At 39.5% G+C, this 24,487-nt stretch overlaps 1 protein-coding gene across 4 annotated transcripts in view; it reads left to right on the top strand.

Annotated features, from left to right (window-relative positions):
- Window positions 1-24,487, top strand: part of LOC150085792 (clathrin interactor 1-like) — a 379,846-nt gene that overhangs the window by 185,073 nt on the left and 170,286 nt on the right. For all 4 annotated transcript variants that reach the window (XM_090374252.1, XM_090374251.1, XM_090374253.1 and 1 more), the window contains exon 5: window positions 23,003-23,134. In XM_090374252.1, coding sequence (XP_090230378.1) covers window positions 23,003-23,134 — 132 coding nt within the window. The remainder of the gene's footprint in view (window positions 1-23,002; window positions 23,135-24,487) is intronic.

The raw sequence follows: 24,487 nt of genomic DNA, 5'->3' as shown, positions 1-24,487 counted from the left end.
GGTCATGGAGGAGTCGCCATTCTTGTTGACTCTAATGTTCCATCCAAGCATATTCAGCTACAAACACCCCTTGAAGCAGTCGCGGTACGCATCATGACTGGACTTACCCTGACTATGATTTCGCTCTACCTTCCACCTAATCATGCGTATACACTGCAAGAATTTGAGGATTTAATTGAACAATTACCATCTCCCTTTTGTTTGATGGGGGACCTTAATGGGCATCATATCATCTGGGGATCGCTTCATACAGACAAAAGAGGACAGATGATTGAAAAACTTATAAATAATAGGAACCTAACACTCTTAAACACAGGTACCCACACCCATGTCCACTTACCAACAGGGACTACCTCTGCAATTGATCTCACCATCTGTTCCCCAGCTCTCTTTCCTCTCCTTGACTGGTCTGTTTCCAATGATCCCTATAGCAGTGATCATTACCCAGTTGTTTGTCACCTACTAGCAAATGATGTACAGCAACCTATAAGAGGTATAAAATGGAAATTTTGCAAAGCAAACTGGGAAAAATACCAATATACTGCTTCTTTAGATGAGAAAATCATAAGACATACTGATATCAATAACGCTGTTACTCATATCACAAATCAAATAATTTCTGCAGCAAACATTGCAATACCAAAGACAGCTAACCAGTCCCATAAACATTATAAGCAGTGGTGGAATGAAGAATGCTTGGAAGCAAAGAAAGAAAAAAATAAGGCTTGGAATCAATTCAGAAAGTATCCCACCGGCCCCAGGTGCCAAGCGATTTTGTGATCAAGTGTATTTGCCAGTGAATTGCGCTCTCTTGAATAAGTAAAATCGTCTTCTTTATTTACAGCGTTACACTAACAATCAATTAAATAAGCTTCAGTAAAGAAATCACTTTACTTGAACAGGAGGAAAATTAACCTTTCTTTTTTTCCCCTTTTTTTCTTTGCATATTACTACTAACCCACTACCGCTTGGTCACAAAGGTGGCACTGCTCCTGCCTCCACGTGGCGGGGCTGGTAACCTGGAGGGGAAAAGATCTCCCTTCCAGGGCGAAATGGAGCAAGAAGTCCATAAAACCCAGAAAAACACTGGGTACACAGAAGAAACTCTAACAAGGCAAGAACAAGAGGAGTCTGGTTCTGTCGCAGCAAAACGTCAAAAGACTGACGTAGGCAGAATCCGAACCCCTACCTTTTTAATTATACATTCAACTCAAGAACAACCAGTTGGAAAACTCTCCCCTTTCCTAGTGCAAAAAAGCCTAGAAAGCATAATAGGTACTCCCAAGACAGTTCGTCGGTTAAGATCTGGAGACCTACTGGTTGAAGTTGTCACTGCCAGACAATCTGAACAACTGCAAAAATTACAATCCTTTGGTGGAATTTCGGTCAGCGTTTCACCGCACGTTTCCTTGAACACGTCAAGAGGTGTCATCACTGAGTGGGACCTCCTCAATTTGTCAGATGAAGAACTCAAACAAGAATTACGAGAAGAAGGAGTCATCAATGTAAGGCGAATTCTCACGAAGAAGGATAATGTACTAGTTCCTACCCGGACTATAATCCTTACTTTTGATAATCCTAAACCACCAACATTGATCAAAGCCGGTTACCTTAACTGCCGAGTTAAACCATACATACCAAATCCATTACGCTGCTATAAGTGCCAGAAATTTGGGCACTCACAGACGGTCTGCAGAGGAGCAGCTGCCTGTGCCACATGTGGATCCACTGAACATTCTACAAATGACTGCACTAACACAACCCCAAACTGCATTAACTGTAAAGAAGCCCATCCGGCGTATTCGAAGGAGTGTCCCCTTTGGAAACGCGAAAAACAGATACAGAGATACAAAACTGAACATAATGTAACCTACAAAGAAGCTAAAAAATCTTTACCAGTTCCAAATACTAACAAGCCAAGTTATGCCAAAATAACCAAAAATCACGTGTCAATTGCTACCCAAACAGAGGTAACTATACCACCAACAAAGTCACTAGCTGAATGGGCAAAGTCAGTTTTGTCCCCAGTGCCAACACCCCAAACAAAAAGCAAGCAAAGCAAAGCAAAGGAATAAATACGCCGATCACAATACAACCAGATGCCACTCAACAGCAAAATACTACAGTGTCTACCACTCCCGACTCAAACCAAACAGACTACATGGATTCAGAAGATAAATCAAACGAAGATGGACAGGTTTTAGAACTGTTTACTGAAGAGGAGATGGATACAGCGAAACCTTATTTCCCAAAGAAGGGAAAAGGTAAATTTGAGCGATCTAAACCTTCTGCACCTCGAAAACAAATCGAGGGCCCCACTAAACCAAAATAATGCTTACTTTCTTACAATGGAACTGTAGAGGCTATCGCAGTAATTTGGCTGACATCCGAGATCTCCTTTCGCAGTATGATCCTGTTGCCTTCTGTCTACAGGAAACCAATCTAACACCAAATACAATTGTTTCCCTTCAGAAATACATAATGCATCGGCAGGATCGTGTTGCCCACAATCCGAACAACGTTGCACATGGAGGAGTAGCACTGATCATCAACTCCCAGATACCCTCAAAAGCAATCCCACTAAAGACAAATCTTGAAGCAGTTGCTGCACGAATCAATGTCAACCTTGATTTAACCATAGTCTCATTATACTTACCACCTAACCAAAACATAAGCTACGCTGAATTAGAAGAACTAGTGATCCAGCTTCCCAAACCCTACTGTATCCTAGGAGACCTGAACAGTCACCATCCGCTATGGGGAAACCATAACCTGGACAAGCGTGGAAAAACTATCGAAAAATTACTTGATCAACACAATCTGATAACTCTCAATAATGGAGCGCACACCTATACGCATCTTCCTACAGGATCTACCTCAGCTATTGATGTCTCTTTATGCTCAGCAACCATATACCCTCTGTTCGGATGGACTATCCACAGCAACCCACTGGGCAGTGATCATTACCCTGTGATATGCCGCATTGATACAACCGTTCCCCATACTTCTTATCGAATTCCAAAATGGATATTCTCCAAAGCTGAATGGGATACGTACAAGCAGCTGGCTACACTAGAAGAAAAAGAAGTCCAACAAACACCCATAAACTTAGCAGTAGAACATATATCTAACAAAATATTGCAAGCAGCGGACAAAGCAATTCCGAAACGATCCACTAAAATATCGGCCCGCTCTAAAGTGTGGTGGAATAATGAATGTAGTGCCGCAAAAAGAGAGAAGAACAGAGCATGGAACATCTTCAGAAGGTTTCCAACAACAGAAAACCTTATCTGCTTTAAGAAGGCAAGGGCAAAAGCAAAACGAGTTAGACAGACCAGCAAAAGGGAAGCATGGAGGCGTTTCGCTTCCACAATTACAAAAACGACAAAAACCCAAACAATTTGGGCCAAAATACAACGTATGTATGCAAAACATCCAAGTGTCAACTGTCCCATTCTGACTGTAAATGGCTCTGATATTACAAAGCCAGAGGAAATTGCAAACGCTCTAGGTAGATCTTTCATGGAAATATCAGCTGTGACATCATACTCGCCACAATTCCAGACACTCAAAGCACAAGCTGAAAAACACTCAATTAATTTTGAATCAACATCCACTGCTGCATATAATCTCCCTTTTACAATGTCAGAATTACATCATGCTCTAGCCTCCACTAAACTCAGTGCAGCAGGGCCAGACGGAATACATTACATAATGATAGCAAAACTTACTGAACCCGCACTCAAAACACTTTTATTGCTCTACAACAGAATATTCAAAGAAAACACTTTTCCTGACAAATGGCGGCATGCTTATGTTTTGGCATTTCCAAAACCTGGAAAAGATTCTTCAAATCCGCAGCATTATCGACCTATTGCACTCACCAGCTGCATATGCAAGGTAATGGAAAAAATGATCAACGCTCGGTTATCCTGGTTTCTAGCTCGAAATAACCTTATGAATCCAGTGCAATGTGGCTTTCGTGAAGGTAGATCCACTCTTGACCTTTTGATTAAGACAGAAATAAACATCCGTGACGCCTTCGTACGCAAAGAGCATCTTGCGATGGTCCTATTTGATATTGAAAAAGCGTTTGACACTGCCTGGAGATATGGTATAATGCAAAACCTATACGATCTGGGACTACGCGGACACCTACCACAGTTTATAAGAAACTTCCTACAACACCGCTCATTTCAAGTTCGATTTCACAATCACTTATCTTCAAAGTTCATACAGGAAGAAGGAGTGCCACAAGGATCAGTGCTAAGTGCTACCCTCTTTAATATAAAAATGAATTCAATAACACAGGACCTGCCACAAACAATATCCACTACCCTGTATGCCGATGACTTTAGTATCGCCTGTCATTCGCCTAATATGCGAATGGTAGAGCGACAGCTGCAATGTGCAATCAACAAAATAGTAAAATGGGCCCAAAACAACGGGTTTCGCCTCTCAACCCAAAAGACTGTCGGTATACACTTTTGCAGGAAGCGTAATCTACATCCACACCCAGAACTTCGACTAGAAAATCAAATCATACCAGTTGTCCCTAGTGTCCGCTTTCTTGGTGTGATACTTGACCAAAAACTCACCTTCCTGGAACATATAAAAACACTTAGGATTACCTGTCTAAAAAAGCTAAATATTTTAAGAGTTCTATCAGGCACAACATGGGGAGCTGACCGATACACACTATTACAATTGTACCATGCGCTAATACGTTCACGTCTAGACTATGGTTCTGTTGTTTATAGCTCTGCTAGACAAAGCGCTTTACGCTGGCTTGATCCTGTGCACCACAGTGCTCTTCGTCTTGCACTGGGGGCATACCGTACATCACCTGTCCACAGCCTATATGCTGAAGCACATGAAACCTCCCTTCAGCTACGCAGACAAATGCTTTTACTACACTATGCAGCAAAACTCAAAGGACATCCAGACCATCCCACTTGGAACGGACTTTTCTCTCCTAAATGGGTAAACCTATACCAAGCGTATCCATCAATCAATCCACCAACCGGGATACGTCTTTCCGCATTGCAGGCCGATTGGCAAATTGACTTTAGTAAAATACAGCCCACTGCCTCTCATACAGTCCCACCTTGGACATGTTATATACCACCGTGTAACTTTTCATTGACAGTCTGGGGAAAACACACCCTGTCTCAACAGAACATACTGCAAATGTTTGCCGCATTGAGAACCCAGCACGGCCAGTACACACCAATCTACACAGATGGGTCTAAAACAGACAACCATGTTGGTGCAGCAGCAGTATTTCCTAACATCACTTTGTCCAAAAAACTTCCCATTGAATGTAGCAGCTATACTGCAGAACTCTGTGCACTCCACATGGCCTTAAACTACACACTCTCAAGAACTAAACTGCACAGCGTTATTTATACCGATTCCATTAGTGCTATCCAAGCCATACAACGCAATACAAAATATGATAACCCCTTACTTAAACAGATCTGGAACACTCTGACCAAATTAAACCAGAATAAACAACAAGTTCTGCTATGTTGGATTCCTGGTCACGCTGGAATCCCTGGAAATGAACAGGCCGACCTAGCTGCCAAAACTGCTACCAATCCTATAGACCAATCCTTCACTACACCTGCATCTGACTATAAGTACATTATAAATAAACGATGCCTTGAAAAATGGCAACATATCTGGCAGAATCAAGTCAACAATAAGCTACTTGGCATAAAGAAAGGTCTTAAACCATGGAGATCTAGTATACGTGAAAACCGACACGAAGAAGTTGTACTAGCCCGATTAAGGATAGGCCACACGCACCTAACACATCTTTATTTGCTTGCAGCCACTGATCCGCCAACGTGTACAAACTGTAACACCCAGCTCACTGTCCATCATCTACTTATTGATTGTCCCAAGTACAGTACTGAGCGACAAGCTATGTTTACCTCATTTCCAACGGCGAACACCTCTCTCAGCATTTCTGACCTACTAGCAGACACACCACATGTGACCAAAATATTTGACTTCCTCAAACAGATAAAACTATACAACATGATATAATTCTGAATATCATCTATACAGATAGAACTATGTATCTTAATATCACCATAGCTAGGTGCATTATGGCCTTTGCTGTCCTTGCGCCGTAAAGCCCCAAAACAAACAAACAGTATCCCACCACCACCAATCTCATAAAATATAAGAAAGCCAGAGCAAAAGCACGCTATATACGCCGGAAATCTCAGAAAGAATCCTGGATATCCTTTGCAAGCAAAATTAATAGAAATACGGACAGCAGAATAATATGGAATAAAATTAGACAAATTTCAGGCAAATATACAACGGTCCCTAAACCAATCATAAGCTGGAAAGGTCATGACTTAACTGAACCAGAAAAAATTGCAAATCTACTAGGAGAAACATTTGAGGAATTGTCAGCAACAACGTCATACAGACCAATCTTTCAAACATATAAAGCTCAAATCGAAAAATACAAAATTAATTTCCATGCGGCTCATGAGATTTCATACAATCAATCCTTCACTACAAATGAATTGCATAAAGCCCTAGCCAAATCTAAAGAAAGCGCAGCAGGTCCAGATGGAATCCACTATCAGATGATCAAACACCTCCCCAAAAATTCTTTATGCATGCTGTTACTGTTATATAATAGGATATACCTTGAGGATTCATATCCAGACTCTTGGCGACATTCGTTTGTACTGGCCTTTCCAAAACCTGGGAAGGACCATTCAAATCCATATAATTATCATCCCATCGCGCTCACTAGCTGTCTAGGTAAAATTTTAGAAAAAATGGTGAATGATCGGCTAACATGGTTTCTTGACTTCCATAACCTCCTGAGTCCTAATCAATATGGGTTTCGGAAAAATAGATCAACAATAGACATAATGACAAAAGCTGAATCAAATATTCGCAATGCCTTTCTCCGAAACGAACACCTTGTAATGATATGCCTTGATATTGAAAAGGCGTTCGATACTACGTGGAGATATGGTATCCTTCATGAATTGTACAATTTAGGTCTTCGAGGCCATCTACCAAAGTTCCTTCAGAATTTCATGACTAAAAGAACTTTTCAAGTTCGTTATCACCATATTCTGTCTCTAATATACAATCAAGAACAGGGGGTCCCCCAAGGCTCAGTTCTCAGTGCAACCCTTTTCGCTATCAAAATAAACCCTGTAACAGAAGTTATTCCCGCAACAGTTGAAACCTACCTCTATGCCGACGACCTCACAATATCATGTCACTCACAGAATATGCGGACAATCGAGAGGCAGCTTCAATGTGCTATTAACAAAATAGAATCCTGGTCCATCTATAATGGATATCGAATCTCAGTACAAAAGACAGTGGCAATACACTTCTGCAGAAAACGAAAGATGCATCCTGATCCAGAACTAAGGATAAGCAATCAACAAATTCCACTGAAACAGAGTATCCGGCTACTAGGACTAATCATGGATCAAAAACTAAATTTCCTAGAACACATAAAATATCTACGTACAATGTGCTTAAAGAAATTAAACATTCTACGAGCTGTATCAGCCATGACATGGGGAGCTGATCGTTATTCACTTTTGCATGTTTATCGTGCAATGATAAGATCTAAATTAGATTATGGTTCTCCCATTTACTCCTCAGCTAGGAAAAGTGTGTTAAACTGGTTAGATCCAATTCATCACAATGCATTACGTGTTATTTCAGGAGCCTTCCGTACCTCACCTGTGTATAGCCTATACACAGAGATCCATGAACTCCCACTCAGTCTTCGTAGACAAGTTCTTCTTATGAACTATGCTGCGAAAGTTCAAAGCCTTCCTGGACATCCAACGTGGCAATATCTGTATAAACCGAAATGGGAAAATTTATATACGAACAAACCTAATATCTGCAAACCTGCAGGTATCCGACTAAAAGAAATACTCTCACAATTGAACTTAAGTATGGATAAAATCTACCAAGATACCCCCACAGCCCTTCCACCGTGGAAAATCAGTTCAGTTGACTGTGACATGTTCCTCATTAAATGGAAACAGAGCAATATCCCAAGCCAACATATAAAACAGCTCCATTCCTCTTATGTAACGCAATTCTCTGACTATTCTCATCTATATACTGATGGATCCAAGACGGCCACACACGTTGGTGCTGCTGTTGCATTGCCAAACAACATAATCTCACAGTCTCTTCCAATAGAGTGCAGTATCTTTAGTGCTGAATTGTTTGCAATAAGTCTCGCCCTAGATCACATTGCCAAAACTTCCCTCGCAAAAAGTATTATTTTCACAGACTCATTAAGTACAATATATGCTTTACAGACAGAGGATCATCCATCTCATCCGTATGTTAGAAAAATTCTTTCCTCCTTATCACACCTTTGGGAAAACAAACAAAGAGTCAGATTCACTTGGATTCCTGGACATTCTGGAATACTCGGCAATGAACGTGCGGATGATGCTGCAAAACATCCTTCTAACAAAAATTCTCACTTGCATAAAATACCGCTCAATGACTTTAAAAACATCAATCGAAAAGCCTCTGAAAATATATGGACGCAGACCTGGAAATCTCAAACAAACAATAAATTATACCAAATCAAACAAGAGCAGAAATCCTGGAAATCAAGTTTTCGGTCAAACAGACATGAAGAGGTTATCCTCGCCCGGCTCCGCATCGGGCACACATATTTAACACACTCTTACCTCCTAATGAAAGACGATCCTCCACAATGCTCTCAGTGTCTGACCACACTAACAGTGAAGCACATCATCATGGAATGTCCACGATACCAAATTGCCCGCCAATCAGCATTCAAATCGCATTCAAATGAGCCATTAAGCCTTGAACTCATTATGGGAGAAAATTCAAACGTCAGTGAACTCTTATCATACCTCAGCTTAATAAACTTAACTAATCATATCTAATATGTTAAATCAGTAACAATGTAGCAGGAAATAACAAAACTTGAAAAGGCGCAATATAGCCGAAGTTGCTCTTGCGCCATTAAACCCCAAACAACAACAACAACAACGAAACTGTTCTCCGCACCCCATCCAACCATATCTCAATAAACCACCATTTCACAATCTCTATAGAAATAAACCAAATAAAATACGACCAGCAGGCCTACGGCTCCTTGAAATAGCACAAAATTGGAATGTTCCTCTCCAGAGTAGGCAGCATAGAAAGAATTATTTTCACCCACCATGGATTCCATTTCCTCAACCAGCCTGCGATAATTATTTTCTCCAATGGGAAAAGAATTGTTTACCGACTCTGAATGTGCAACAACTCCATGCTAGCCATAATCAAAACTATTTTGATTTCTTACCGATATATACTGATGGTTCCAAATCTCATTCAACTGTTGGAGCAGCAGCAGTGTTTCCCTCTGCTATCATATCAGCCTCTCTTCCATCTGAGTACAGCAGCTTTTCAGCAGAATTATATGCAATGCAATTAGCTCTAGAAAATTTGACTCTTCACCCATCTGCAAAATATTTAATTTACACCGACTCTCTCAGCTCAATTAGAGCAATGCAGAATCTCTCTCATAAGGATCACCCTGTATTAAATAAAATCAAGTATTTGCTGTTGAAAATTGAAGATCGTCAGCAACGAGTGAACTTTTGCTGGATTCCAGCACATTCAGGCATCAAAGGGAACAAAAAAAATCCGTCAACACTAGACTTAACCTCTGTCTTTATTCCAGTTTCTGAGTATAATATTATAATTCAAACAGCATACCATGCACGATGGACAGAGCTATGGCATAAACAAACAAATAACAAACTTTTCCAGTTGAAACAGGACCCAAAATTTTGGCACTCATGCATTCAGACAGTTCGGTGAGAAGAAGTGGTACTCGCACGGATTAGAATAGGACATACTCATCTAACTCACCTCCATCTACTCACAGGTGATGATCTTCCTCATTGTTCACAGTGCTCTGAGCATCTAACAGTCAAACATATTTTGATTGACTGTCCACGTTATCAACAACATCGAACTTCAATATTTAATTCTCTGGCTAAGCTCCGAGAACGGATAACATTAAATGATATCATTGGTGAAAATGCCAATATTAATGAACTTTTCTGTTATTTGAAACAAATAGGAATGTATGAACGACTATGATTAGTTTCTGGCCTGAAATGAGATTGAACTGTCTTCACATTAATTATTTATTTATTTTTATCTTTTCAACATTCCTATGAATAGGCGCAATATAGCCAAAGCAGCTTGTGTGCCATTAAACACCCATACCACACACACACACACACACACACACACACACACACACACACACACACACACACACACACACACACACACACTTGGTGGCCCCGGGTGCCAAGCGTTTCCGTGGCCAAGCGATTCTCGTGCGATTGAAAAGCGTTTTCCTCTAAGCGACTAGGTTCTCTTTTGTTTTCTCCCTTGATTATTAAACTTTTTCGTTAAGTAGCCCTTTTTCTTAAAAGCACTAAGAAGAGAGCCCAGAAGAAGGAAAGAACCTTTTTCTTTAATTAAATTAGTCTTACTAATTGTACTAACCTATACGCTTGGCCACAAGCGGCACTGCTCCTGCCTCCCCGTGGCGGGGTCGGTAATCTGGGTGGTAAAAATATACCCCCAGGGCCAAAAGGAGCTAACATGGATACGACTAATTATCCACCTTTAGAGCCATCAAGCTCAAGGTCAGAAATTCCTGACAACGACCGTGACACCAACCAGCCCAAAAGGCTTAGAAGGGAACCTGAATGCCATGATGAATTACCAAATTTCTTGGTCATTCATTCCTTATCCTCCCAACCTATAGGAAAATTGTCACCGTTCTTGATTCAAAAATATTTGGAATCAATTACTGGATCACCGAAAATGGTGAAAAGACTACAATCCGGAGATCTCCTCATTGAAACTGCCACCGCTAAACATTCTGAGCGGCTCTTAAACACAACATCATTTTGTGGGCTCACAGTATCAATTACTCCACACAGAACCTTAAATTCATCAAAGGGTGTAATCAGTGAGTGGGACCTAATTACAGTCTCCGAAGAAGAGCTACTTCAAGAACTAAGTAGTCAAAAAGTTACAAATGTGAAACGGATTATGACTAAAAAAAAAAGATGGAAATCTCACTCCAACGAGATCGATCATCATAACATTCAGTACGCCAGACTTACCATCCTCAATTAAAGCTGGCTATTTGAATTGTCGTATAAGACCATTTATCCCGAATCCCGTTCGCTGCTTCAAATGCCAGAAATACGGGCATTCGCAGCAGGCATGTAGAGGTGAGGCCATATGTCCCATCTGCGGCTCTAAAGATCATACTCAAGCGGATTGCTCTGTCAAAACCCCTGTTTGTCCCAACTGCAAAGAAAGCCACCCAGCTTTTTCCAAAACATGTGAGCTATGGATTACAGGAAAGAAAATTCAAAAGTACAAAATAGAAAATAAAGTCACCTTTCCTGAGGCACGTAGACAAGTTATGTCGACCCTGCCAAGTAGTCGTTCCTATGCAGCTCGCACTCGGAACTTCATTTCTACTGCAGCTCAAACAGATGTATCAGTTCCACCTAACACCTCTCTGGCGAACTGGCTCAAATCTACGCTTTCAACCTCAAAGAAAGATAATCCTCCAAAAAGAACTAGCGAAGCCACAAATACTCCAATCAGTATTCCTACTCATACCCCATTAGCCCCAGTTGGAAAAGAACAATTAAAATCTGAATCAGTGTCTAAAAAAACGGAATCTCCCTCCAAAAGTATGGAGGTAGATGAGCTGCTAGACAATGAGGAACCTATTCTAGAACTCCATGCAGAGGACACCATGGATACTGGACGCCCCACATTCTCAAAAAAGGACCGGAAAAAATGTCCCACGTACAGAAAACAGTCAGATGAATCACCCTCAGGTAAACCTAAATAATGAATAAGATCATACAATGGAATTGCAGAGGACTAAGCACTCATTCCGATGACATAAGAGATTTAATAGCTCAATTTAATCCCATAGGTGTATGCTTACAGGAAACATTCTTGTCGCCCCAAGTTTTGCCAAAATTTTCAAGTTATACCATTTACAGATGAGATAGGAACTCGGTATCACCTGCACGTGGAGGAGTTGCTATTCTTGTTAACGCTAACATACCATCCAAGCCGATCCAATTGAGAGCTACCCTAGAAGCTGTGGCAGCTCGCCTTGCAGTTGGTACGTCATTTACCATTGTTTCCATTTATATTCCGCCATCTGCCCCACTTCTGCTTTCAGAACTTGACAACCTCATTGCACAACTCCCAACTCCAATTTGTCTTTTTGGTGACTTTAATGGACACCATCCATTGTGGGGATCGGCCACAATGGATATAAGAGGCAAATTGATGGAGGAATTCATGCATAATAATGATCTTAATTTATTAAATTCTGGATCTCCTACCTACATCCACTTAGCAACCGGATCTGCTTCCGCAATAGACTTGTCAATTTGTTCACCATCCATATTTCCAATCATGACATGGTCGGTATTAACCGATCCCTTCAACAGTGATCACTTTCCAATTATTTGCTCGCTACAAACAGGGGTAACTTCAAATCCTGACCAACGATCCACTTGGCAGTTTAAAAAGGCAAACTGGGGTGTCTATTCTGCCCAGATACGCTTAGACAGATTTTATGTTCAGAGGCAACATATTGATGATGTCAACACTTACATAACCAATCAGATTCTGACTACAGCTAAGGCCTCCATTCCAAAATCCACACCATATCGAAAACACAGAAATAACTGGTGGAATACAGATTGTTTAATTGCCAAACAGGATAAAAACCGAGCCTGGAATCATTTCCGCAAGTATCCCACCACTACTAACCTAATTGCTTTTAAAAGACTAAAAGCAAAAGCTAGACAAGTTAGGCGGAAAGCCAAACGGGATTCATGGATTGCTTTTGCCTCCACCATTACCAAAGACACGGACACACAAGTGATCTGGAAAAGAATACAGGCACTAAATGGCAAATTTGCTCGGCCGCCCTCTCCGATACTTCATTGGAAAGGGAAAGACATTTCTACTCCCAAAGAAGTTGCAAATGCATTAGCAGAATCATTTGCAAAAATATCAGCTTCTGCCACCTATGCCTCCACCTTCCAGAAAATCAAAGCAGGTGCAGAACGGTATAAAATTAACTTCTCCACGCGCCGTTCATTCCCATACAACCAACCGTTTACGTTAACAGAACTTCAAGAATCATTAAATAGATCTTCCAATAGTGCTGCAAGTCCAGATGGAGTTCATTACATTATGTTAAAGCATTTACATGGAGAAGACTTGAGAACCCTATTAATTTTTTACAATCGGATCTACTCTGAAAATGCCTATCCATCTTCATGGCGCCATTCGTTCATTATCGCCTTACCAAAACCAGGAAAAAATCCTTCCTGTGTTGAAAACTACAGGCCAATATCTCTTACAAGCTGCATGGGAAAAATTTTCAAAAGAATGGTTCATACTAGGCTCACTTACATCCTGGAGTCAGAGAATCTCCTTCCAGATCACCAATATGGCTTTCGAAAAAATAGATCAACCCTAGATGTGCTCATTAAAGCCGAGTCTCATATCCGAAATGCCTTTGTCATGAAACAACATCTAGTCATGGTAAATTTAGATCTTGAAAAGGCATTTGACACTACATGGCGGCATGGTATTATTACGGACATTTACCATCTGGGGCTTAGGGGCCATTTGCCAGAAATAATTCAGAATATCCTGCAATTGCGCTCTTTTCAAGTCCGATACAAAAACGTCCTCTCTGCATCTCACATTCAGGAAGAGGGAGTCCCGCAGGGATCAATACTCAGTCCAACACTGTTTTCAATCCGAGTTAGCAGCATGACCCGAGATATCCCAAAAACTGTTCAAACTTATATGTATGCAGATGACCTTACCATTTCCTGCCAATCTCAAAGTATGAATACCATTGAACGGCAGCTACAACTTGCCATAACCAAAATAGAATCCTGGACTTCACGGAACGGTTACAGACTGTCAGAAAATAAAAGCACTGCCACTCACTTTTGCAAGAAGCGAGCTCTCCATCCTGAACCTGAATTACAAATAAACAATACTCCGATCCCTCTCGTTAATACCGTTAAATTTGTTGGATTAATATTAGACCGCAAACTAAATTTCCAAGCTCACATCACTTATTTGAGAACTTCTTGCTTAAAGCATTTGAATATACTTCGTTCGGTCTCATCTATGTCTTGGGGAGCTGATCGGTGTACTTTGCTGCATCTTTATAGAAGTTTAATCCGTTCACGGTTAGATTATGGTTGTCCAGTGTATGACTCTGCCAGGAGCACTACTTTAAAACGGCTAAATATGATCCATCATAGTGCTCTGAGGACTGCGCTGGGAGCTTTCAGGACTTCTCCGATCCAAAGTCTATATATTTAAGCTCATGATCCCCCATTACACCTGCGTAGAAAAACACTACTGCTTAACTACGTTGCTAAGATCCAGAGTCTACCATCGCACCCAAGTTGGGAATATCTCTATAATACTCGTTGGGAAGCCTTGTTTGAGAGCAAGCCAAAAGAAAATAGACCCGCCTCCCTCAGGATCAAAGAGCTTGTTCAGACTTGGAACGTCGATTTAAATGAAATCTTCCAAGACACAACTACACCTGTTGCTCCTTGGACATATGTGTCTGTCTCTCAAGATACATACTTCCTCCAGTGGGGAAAAATATAGCTTCCTGCAATATCAGACAGTTACATTCAGCTCATGCTACGGCCAACCATGCCTGTAAAATTTATACCGATGGTTCAAAAACTGAGAGTATGGTAGGTGCTGCGGCAGTTTTTCTTTTATGTACAATTTCAGCCACACTACCGCTTGCTTGCAGTGTCTTCACAGCTGAATTATATGCCATTAAGTTGGCACTTAGTAAGGTAATTGAGCTTTCCATCTCATCTGCCATAATTTACACAGATTCTCTTAGTGCTGTCTCTGCCATAAGTAAGAATTTCTCCATTTCTCACCCTACATTGAAACAGATTCATTCCCAGCTATTTGCTTGCAGTGTGTCCAATCGGTTAATTAGTTTTTGCTGGATCCCTGGCCATTCAGGCATTCCGGGAAATGAAAGTGCCGACTTTGCCGCTAAACATCCTCAACCCGCTGTCTCACAACATCCTCAGGTTCCTTTCTCTGATTTTAAGTCTGTCGTACGCAAAGCCTGCTACAATAAATGGTCACAGACCTGGAAAAGTGACCCTAACAATAAACTTTACCAGATAAAAGAAGATCCAAAGCTGTGGCTGTCTGGCTTCCGAAGAAACAGACGAGAGGAAGTGGTACTGGCAAGACTCAGAATTGGTCACACTCACCATACTCATCTCTTTCTATTATTGGGTGAAAACCCACCCCAGTGCCCATCCTGTCAGACGCAACTTACAGTCCGTCATTTCCTGGTTGATTGTCCCTTACATTCAACCATCCGGTCAAACACTTTTCAGTCTCTCTCTCTAAATTGAATATATCACCTGATTTATCTCACATCTTAGGAAATGAAGCAAATATTGAAGAACTTTTATTATATCTAAAACATATTGGTTTGTATGGAATTATATAACGTAATTTCTCTAACAATATGCTTTTTGCCAATTAACGCTGAAGAGACACAATTTGGCCTTAGTAGCCCTTGTGTCGTTAAACCGAACAACAACAACAACAACAACACACTTGGTGTGGCCAGTGGGAGGTTGTTGCATGGCAAACCTAGTTTTGTTTTCAGGGGTATATTATGGAGGTAGATTAAGATGGTTCCGAGGTTAAGGGTACCATAGGCAATGTTAAGGGGAACATAACCATAACTAGTTTAAGTGTTCAGCATTTAGGTGGTTCACTTCCTTTAAATTGTATCGTTTTGATAATAAATTACTCAGTCTAGCAAGTGATATAATACTGTAGTGTCTATCAGTTCATTAACATAATAATGAACAATTATGTAGACCCTCTTCAAAGTAATTAGGGACATCAAGATTGTTCATAATGTTATTCCTTCTGTCAGAAATACACAAGAGGCATTGAATAGAATACATTGGGTAAGCTAGAAGATGAAAAAGGATCCCAAAAACTAAAAAATCACAGGTTCAGTTGAACCAGATATTACCAAAATTGTCAATACAAGATTTAGAAGAAAAGTAGCATGCTCATTTTTAACTCTTTTTTTGTTTTTAGTGGAAGATACAATAAAGCAATCAGGTGGGAGTAGAGATAGATAGAAGTTACAGCCCAGTAGCTTTGTTCACAAGAAACCAGAACTCATCGACACATTTGCTGATGGAATCCATATTGGCAATTATTTATTGATCATTTGAGTAAGAAGAAAGCTTTCTACTTTTGTCCTTCAAAATTGAGTTTGGATTGATTAATAACTGTTTCAAAATTGTTATGAGCTTTGCTGTAGCCAGAAAATGAACACATTTAACATACTTACTGGAAAAAACCAAGATTTAGAATTAGAATTTAGGGTAGAACAGCAGTTCCCAAACTGTGCGGTGTGGCATCCCTGGGTGCCGCAGCGAACTCACAAGGGCACCCTGGAATATTTTAAATTTTCAAGGGGCACTGTTAAAAAATTAACGAGACACTGGGGTGCTGTGAAAAAATTACTGAGACTCTAAGGGTGCTGTGAACAGAGAAAGTTTGGAAACCTCTGGGGTAGAATATAGAAAGATTTCATCCCTAGATGAATAATTATGCTGACATGGTGTGAGCAAACATTGGGATTTAAAGAGTGATCCAACCAAGGAAAAGAGGAAGAGAACTCGTTTTCATGGCTGCAGACTCATTTTCATGGCCCCCAGATGTCTTGTCTTTTCATGACCAGGCAATTTCAGTGTATTACCTAAAGCAATCTTTCTAGAACTTTTGTAAAGTGATTATAATTTTTTTTTGTTTGAAATATAGTTTTTCTTATTTTTTACCCCCAAGTAGCTGTTTTGTATAGTATAGGAAGTAGGCAAATGCCCAGGAAGGAAATTCACCTTTCTTTTTATTTTTTATTACTAACGACACAACTAACTTAGCTGCTTGGTCACCTTGTGGCATTGCTCCTGCCTTTGAGGTGATCTGATTGAGGTGTATAAAGCCTTGAATAGGTTGAGCAAGCTGAATGCTAATGGGATTCTTCCTCTTGCTCAGATTAAGAACCTGAGGGGGCAGAGATTCAAATTGAGGAAAGACAGTTGTAGAATAGACATGCAGAAATTGCCTTTAACCAGCGGGTGGTTGATTGGTGGAACAGACTCCATCTTTTGTTGTGGAAGTTGATAGCCTAAATAAATTTAAGGCTGAGCTGGACAGACATTTGGAATGAATGGAGGGGTTAAATGGGAGTTTTTTTTTTTTTAGTTGATGCTGCATAAGCTTGCTTTCTTGCATCGTATGCCTCTACTAATGCTAATGCTCCCTGATGAGGCCAGAAACCTAGACAGAAGGTTTCTGGCCTCCCCAGGGTTTCTAGCCCTTTAGCCCTATACAGATTACTTTTCCAGCAGACTGGAAACATAATCCTTCTCCTTCTAAGACTGAAAGGAGCGAAGGTATTCCAAAAAACTTCAGGTTCAGTTGATTCAAATATATCAGGATGAACCTGATTCTTTTTCTGTAAAGCAACAAAAGACAGACATAGGAAGAATTACTATTCCCTCGTTTCTCATTTTGCATTCAACAACTGACCATCATCATCAGCCATTTTCAATCCACTGCAGGATGAAGGCCTCTCCAGCAACTTTCCAGTTCCTTCTGTTTTGAGCACTCACTGGCCATCCATTTGACTGCCACAACTGACCAATCCATCAGTAACTTTCCTTTGTACAACAAAAGCACCTAGAAAAGCAATATGAAATATGAAATATATAAAAAAGCAATAAGAAATATGACAGCAATGATATTTGTGTCATATGACACAAACCCTTTCATAGCAACAGTCTTCCCCTCTGGCTGTACCGTCTTTCAGCAGGATAATTCGCCATGCCACACCGCTAGGATTGGTCAAGACTGGTTCGCGGAACACGAGGAAGACTTCCAGGTATTACCCTGGCTTCCAAATTTCCCAGACATCAATCCCATCGAGCATCTGTGGTTTGTGTTGGAACAGCAACTCTGATCTGCTGGTTACGTTTTGGTACCAGATACCACAAGACACATTTAGAAACCTTGTAGCATCCATGCCTCGCCTGGTACGAGCTGTTTTTGCTGCATATGGAGGACCAACATCATATTAGGTAAGTGGTCATAATGTTTTGGCTCATCGGTGTATATTCTCTATGAAGGTGGATTCGATATCTGCTTCTGCTGGTTCCCCAGCCATGTCAGAATTAGAGGACAAATTTGGCTGATTCTGCAGCCAACTCACAGTGCTGACAAATAATCTTGATCTCCCAGTCTCTCTATACAGTCTACAGGCAAGTAATATGTAATAAGTTATATTCGCACTGGAAAGATTTGTGGTATCAGCATGTAAAAAACAAAAATTTAAGCATATGATCAAACTATGGCAGTCTAGTCTGCACAGGGATTGTAAAGAAGTTGTTCTTGCTTGGCTTTGCATAGGACACAGTCATATGACACATTCCTTTCTGATGAGGTCTGATAATCCTACAAACTGTACAAATTTTAGAAGTGCTTTTTTTTCCCCGCTTTTAATCATTTGACTGAGCCATATACACTCAGTCAGATTTTTTATCCGACAGTGACCATGTGTCAGATGGTTTTTAAGTTTTTTAAGCTATTAATGTGTATACACATACAGTGGTGGACAAAAAAACTGCATGATCTTAATAAAAGTAACATATGTAGTGAAATGTATAAGATATTGTTTGATTACAGTCATTTTGTTTGTTGCAAAGCAAAAGTTTTGCATCAGCCGTTTTTTATAAATACGGCATTGGAAGGGTATACATGCTCATTAGTATCCTGTTTTGCAGAGGTGTAAGCATGGCTCCATATGTTCAGTTGACACCAAGAAAAAAAAGTGTAGCTGTTGCTCTGTCCCAGGAAGGGCTTTCTACATGTACTGCTGACAAAATAGGCTGCCACCAGTCAACAGTATTCCCTGGTGCTGAAATTAAAGCGTGAAACCGGTGATCTGAAGAGAAGACCTGGATCAGGCTGTAAGAGAGTGACTACGCCTTCCTAACATCGATATTTGAAATGCCTATGCCTTCATAATTGCCATGCTAGTGCTCCTGATCTAAAACTGGACGTTGAGATGGCCACTGGTTGAAAAAGTGCATGAGCTATCCAAAGATTGCTTTCAGAATGTGGTCTGCATGCCTATTGGCCCAAGAAGAAGCCTTTATTGACCCAACAAATCGGGAAGAAGCAACTTGCTTGGGCTAAAACACGTTTCATGGACAAAAGAGCAATGGGACACTGTCATCTTTTCTGACAAATCAAAATTCAACCTGCATGGCTCGGATGTGGAGAGATATGTCAGAAGACAAAAATGAGAGGCATACCATCCTGACTGCATAACACTGACTGTAAAGTTCTCCACCGGTCAGATGGTCTGGAGATGCATAATAAGCAAAGGGGTGGGGCAAGTTAAGTTTATTAACGGAACGGTGAATGCAGAAACCTACACTGCTATCTGGGAGGAATGCCTGAAGCCCGTTATTAGGGATCACCACACAGATGTCCAAAATGGCATTTTTCAACAGGACTCAGCACCTTACCACACAACAAAATTGGTAAGTTTTATGCTATTTAGATTTAATGATGAGTTTGTCTTCTTGTCTCACAAGGCTTAAAACATACTTACACCAATTTTCTTTCCTCGTTTTCCTCCCTTAAGGTACAGTCATACCTCAGAAATGCTGGCATCGCAGTGTTGGACTGGCCTGGCAATAGATTTGAAACCTATTGAAAATTGCTGGTACATAATGTCATCTGAAATTGCTCAGAAGAAGCCAACAAGTAAGATTCAGCTGCATGAAAGCATTGTAAGGGTGTGGTGCCTCTGTAGCCGAGTGGTCAGGAGCGGGAGTGCAGTAGCACACGCTCTTTGAGTAGACCGGGGTTCAAGCCCCTGACTGCTAAATACGGTCGATCTGCCAACCCGCACTGGACCAGCGTGGCAGATTATGGTCGATTTCCCTCAGCATGAATTGTTGAGGAGGCTTCCATCCTGCAGTGGGTTGATAATGGCTGCACTTTACCTTTTTACCACTAAATTGGGCAACTGTATATCCAGAACTTGATTAATCGTATGCCAGATCGTTGCAAGGCTATAATTGCAGCTTGAGGAGGAACAACAAAATATTGAGGGCTTATTTTGCTGATTTACAGCACATAATACTATTAGGTTAACTTGTCATTTCAGTTTGTACACGTAAATGTAATAAAATGTGTTTGGTTGTCATGGTTGCCATTCACATGATTTCTCATATTTCCATTTTTTATGCATTTCACCCTTTGGGAAGATATTTATGGCAATTAGGTATATCAGGTGGAGTCTTTTTATTGGATTTCATTGACAGAGATATATATCCCATCTAACAAATGCATTTTGAACATTTCTGCAACTCACAATCCAGTGCAAAACACATTATTTGCAAAATTCACAAGCGATGCAGTTTTTTTGTCTGCCACTGTATATAAAATAGGCAATTTATTTTTACTCTTATACTGCATTTTATTTATTGTATATATATATATATATATATAACCTTTTGACAAGATAACCTTTTAAAAGGTTACCAAAATCTCTCTCTCGTTTGAAATTTAAATTTTTCCTGGCTCGTTTTAACCCTAGTCATTTTTGTACCATTAAAATCAAATCAAATAAAATGTGGCATGGCCAGAAACTGGAGCAGAAATGGACAGACAAGACACCACAAGACTAGAAAATGGATAACTCTCAAAGCAGTGTGGCAAAGAGGCAGCAAACAGATGCCAAAACACAAGTAGCATCGGCCTACTTGGTTGTGCATTTTACAGATCAGGTAGTAGCAAAAATGTCTTCATTCTCAATCCAAAAACAGATTCCCCTTAGCATCTCTGATTGGGGGCATCTTAGTAGATAAAATATCTGTAAAACAAATAATATCATAAAATACAATAAAATATACCAGGTTAAAAGCGATAAAATATCTGTAGGTGGAAAAAAATATCTTTCGAAGGTGGAGCCTTCAAAAGCTACAGATATTTTATCGCTTTTAACCTGGTATTTTAATTGTATTTTAATTGTTTTATACTGTAAATAGTAATTTGTTGTAAGTTTAACTATAAAGTTATCAAAATTTTGGCTTTCGTTTTATTTTGTCATTTCAACATACAGTTGGTGAAAAATACTTAAAATTATATTATGAATTTTCCCAACCCCAAAGGCCTATTTGGAGAATCTTAGTAGAAACTGCAAGTTCCAAACATTCAGAAAAGCTAATGCAAACAACAGAATTTGGAGGAATATGGCTAGTGGTAACATCCCACAATATGTTAAACAGCTGAAGAGGAGTTATTTCTGAGTGGGATCTTCTGCTTGTATGAGAAGAAAAAATAAGTGAACAATTTAAAGATCAAGGAGTGACAAATGTCAAGGGAATTTCACTAAGGAGAGAAGGTAAAATTGTACCAAGAACGTAATTTTCACCTTCAATACACCTAGACCTCCAAAGACAATTAAAGTAAGTTATTTGAATTGTCAAGTCAAGGTGTACATACATAACCCCCATAGATGAGGATTATGTAATAAGGATTATGTGGAACAGACTTCCATCCTTTGTTGTGGAAGTTGATAGCCTAAATAAATTTAAGGCTGAGCTGGTCAGGTATTTGGAACGAACGGAGGGGTGAAATGGGAGCAGTTTTTTTTTTTGGCTGATTCTGCATAAGCTTGCTTGCTTGCATCATATGCCTCTACTAATGCTAATACTCTTTGATTCAAGAGGTCTCTCCAAATGCATTCTATTGTAAGCCTCCTTAATGCTGTCACATCAAATTATAGTAATTGGTATTACTCTAACCATGGTCTCAATTTTATCTTTACCCAATCATCCATGTATGATTCAGAGACTGGAAAACCTTATTTTCCAACTACCATCCCCTTCCTGTCTATTTATTTGGGGACTTTAATGGACATCATCCTTTATGGGGTTCTCCCATCTCAGTTGATACAGAGAGCTCATTGAAATGCTACTTAACAGAGAGAGTTAACAGAACAGAATACTAGTTTGACCCACTCACATCCATTTTCCTACTGGGTCAACTTCTATAATCTGCTCTCTGATCCTCCTTCTTTTCTAAGTATTGAGTGGACAGTGCTTGATAAACCTCACAACAGTGACCTTATCTGCTTATATGCAAAATTGAAACCACCCATTCCAAAATTACAGAAACCAAAACAAAATGGAAATTTTCCATAGCAGACTGGACAAAATATGCCAACCAAGTCTCTTATTGAGCCTTCTCCTATTGATTTTGTCACTGAGCATAGCTGCAGCAGCCACCATCTTGCTGTTTCAAAAAATCATAGGCATACTAATCACCGCTGGAACGAATATTGTAACAAAGTAAAAAAAAAAAAAAAAAAAAAGTGTGTGTGCTGAATATGCATCGCAAAAGTTAAGTGAAACTCCTTTAGAATCTTTTGAAACTTATTATTTCAATGTTACAGTGGTTTAATATTTTACAATTGTTTTTACAAGTTTATTACAAAGGTTTTACAGATCTCTCTTTTGTACTTAATGGAGGTGTTTGCATTGCATGTATACGTGCTCACTATTAGTCTTCAGCATTTTGAATTATAAATTTTTTTCCATTGAAATTTTTTATATAGTACGGTAGAATAACTCTTGGTATTGAAACCCTTGGAGAGAAATATTAATCTCTGAAATGCTGTTATTATTTAAAAAATGAGGGGACAGGAGAACTAACAAGTATATTATAAAGTGTATATGTATTCTTACAGGTATAATGATAAATATGACTTAGAATCAAGGAGAAGGAATGAGTTTGAGGACTTTGATACAAACAAAGGAACCAGACTTCCTAAATTTTCCTTTGTTAGAAGGCGAAGTTTTGAAGATTCGTCTGATCACAGGTTTGAACCGATTTATTTGTTTTCAGTTATAATTTTGTTTATTTGAAAACTTCATTATCTAAATTGCCTTCCTGACTATTTATTAGCATTATCATTGCTTAGAATTACACTGGTCGCCATCTGTTTCCTCCCTGAAATAATATCGACAGATTCTGGTAAGAAATATGTTTAAAAACTCAGATATATGCTTAAAAAGTTCTCATCACCCTCAGTTTTCAAATATCATTGGTTAATGACCAAAAACCAAGATCTGTCTTCAAAGCTGAATTTCCTACATTTAGATTTTTTCCTTTAAACTTGGGAGTGGTCTCTGGTAAAGACGGTGAAAGGTTTCACCAAGATATTTCTCAAATGGAACAAAGATATCAGAGAAAATGGAGTCCAAATATTTGGGCAGACTGCTGTTGGAATCTCGTATGGGATACACCAGTTGACTATTATAAAAGGCAAAAAACTACAAAATAACTGTTTCATTTTGTAGTTAGAATACAGTTAATAGACTCATTGTTCAATATTTAGTGCTCTATGTAACATTTTCTTAAAATATATGAAATCTTTTTTACTAGAAACGTTTTGGATTTAATCCCTTCTCTCTTAAAATTGGTAGGTGTTAGCAATATTGTTGCCATATTTGAATTCAGCAATGCCAAATCTACAAGAATCACCCGAAATTTTAACAGACAGAAAATTCAGGGTGATTTTTCAGGGAGAAAATTTTTTTTTTTTTTTTTGCCAGCCAGTGTTGTTTGTGTTTGGGACAAAGGGATAAAACTTCTTTTTGGATGTTCCAATTTTATTTCAGAAAGCTCAAAATTGGAAGTAACTAAGAGCTCATTTTGACTAAGAACATTTTCTACAAAAATTGTATGTGTGCTTAATGTTAATATTTTTGGCATATTGCAGATTTTCTTATCTCTCTAAGTGTAGCTGAAATTTTTCTGAAACTGAGCACACATTTTCTAATTTTTTTATAAATTTTCTCAACCGCCTCTTTAATCCAGAGGTTCCTAGATTTGCACTTTTGTAAATAAATATTAAAGTTTGTTAATTAGTGATAATATATTGATAATGTAAACTGCAGCCATTATTAACCCACTGCAGGATGGAAGCCTTCTCAATGATTCATGTTGAGGGAAATGGACCATAATCTGTAACTCTGGTCCAGTGCGGGTTGGCAGATTAACTGCATTTAGCAGTCAGGGACTTGAACCCTGGTCGACTCAAACAACATGTGCTAGTGCACCCCCCACTCTTGACCATTTGGCTATGGAGGCCCTACCATATACAGGTGACCCCCGCTTAACGCTGATAATTCGTTCCATAAAAACAGAGCACTAAGTGAATCCGCGCTAA

Source organism: Mastigoproctus giganteus, chromosome 5 (assembly GCF_048544385.1).
Source record: "Mastigoproctus giganteus isolate SK-2022 chromosome 5, ASM4854438v1, whole genome shotgun sequence".
Lineage (NCBI taxonomy): Eukaryota > Metazoa > Arthropoda > Arachnida > Uropygi > Thelyphonidae > Mastigoproctus > Mastigoproctus giganteus.
This window is presented reverse-complemented; position numbering and strand designations above follow the sequence as displayed.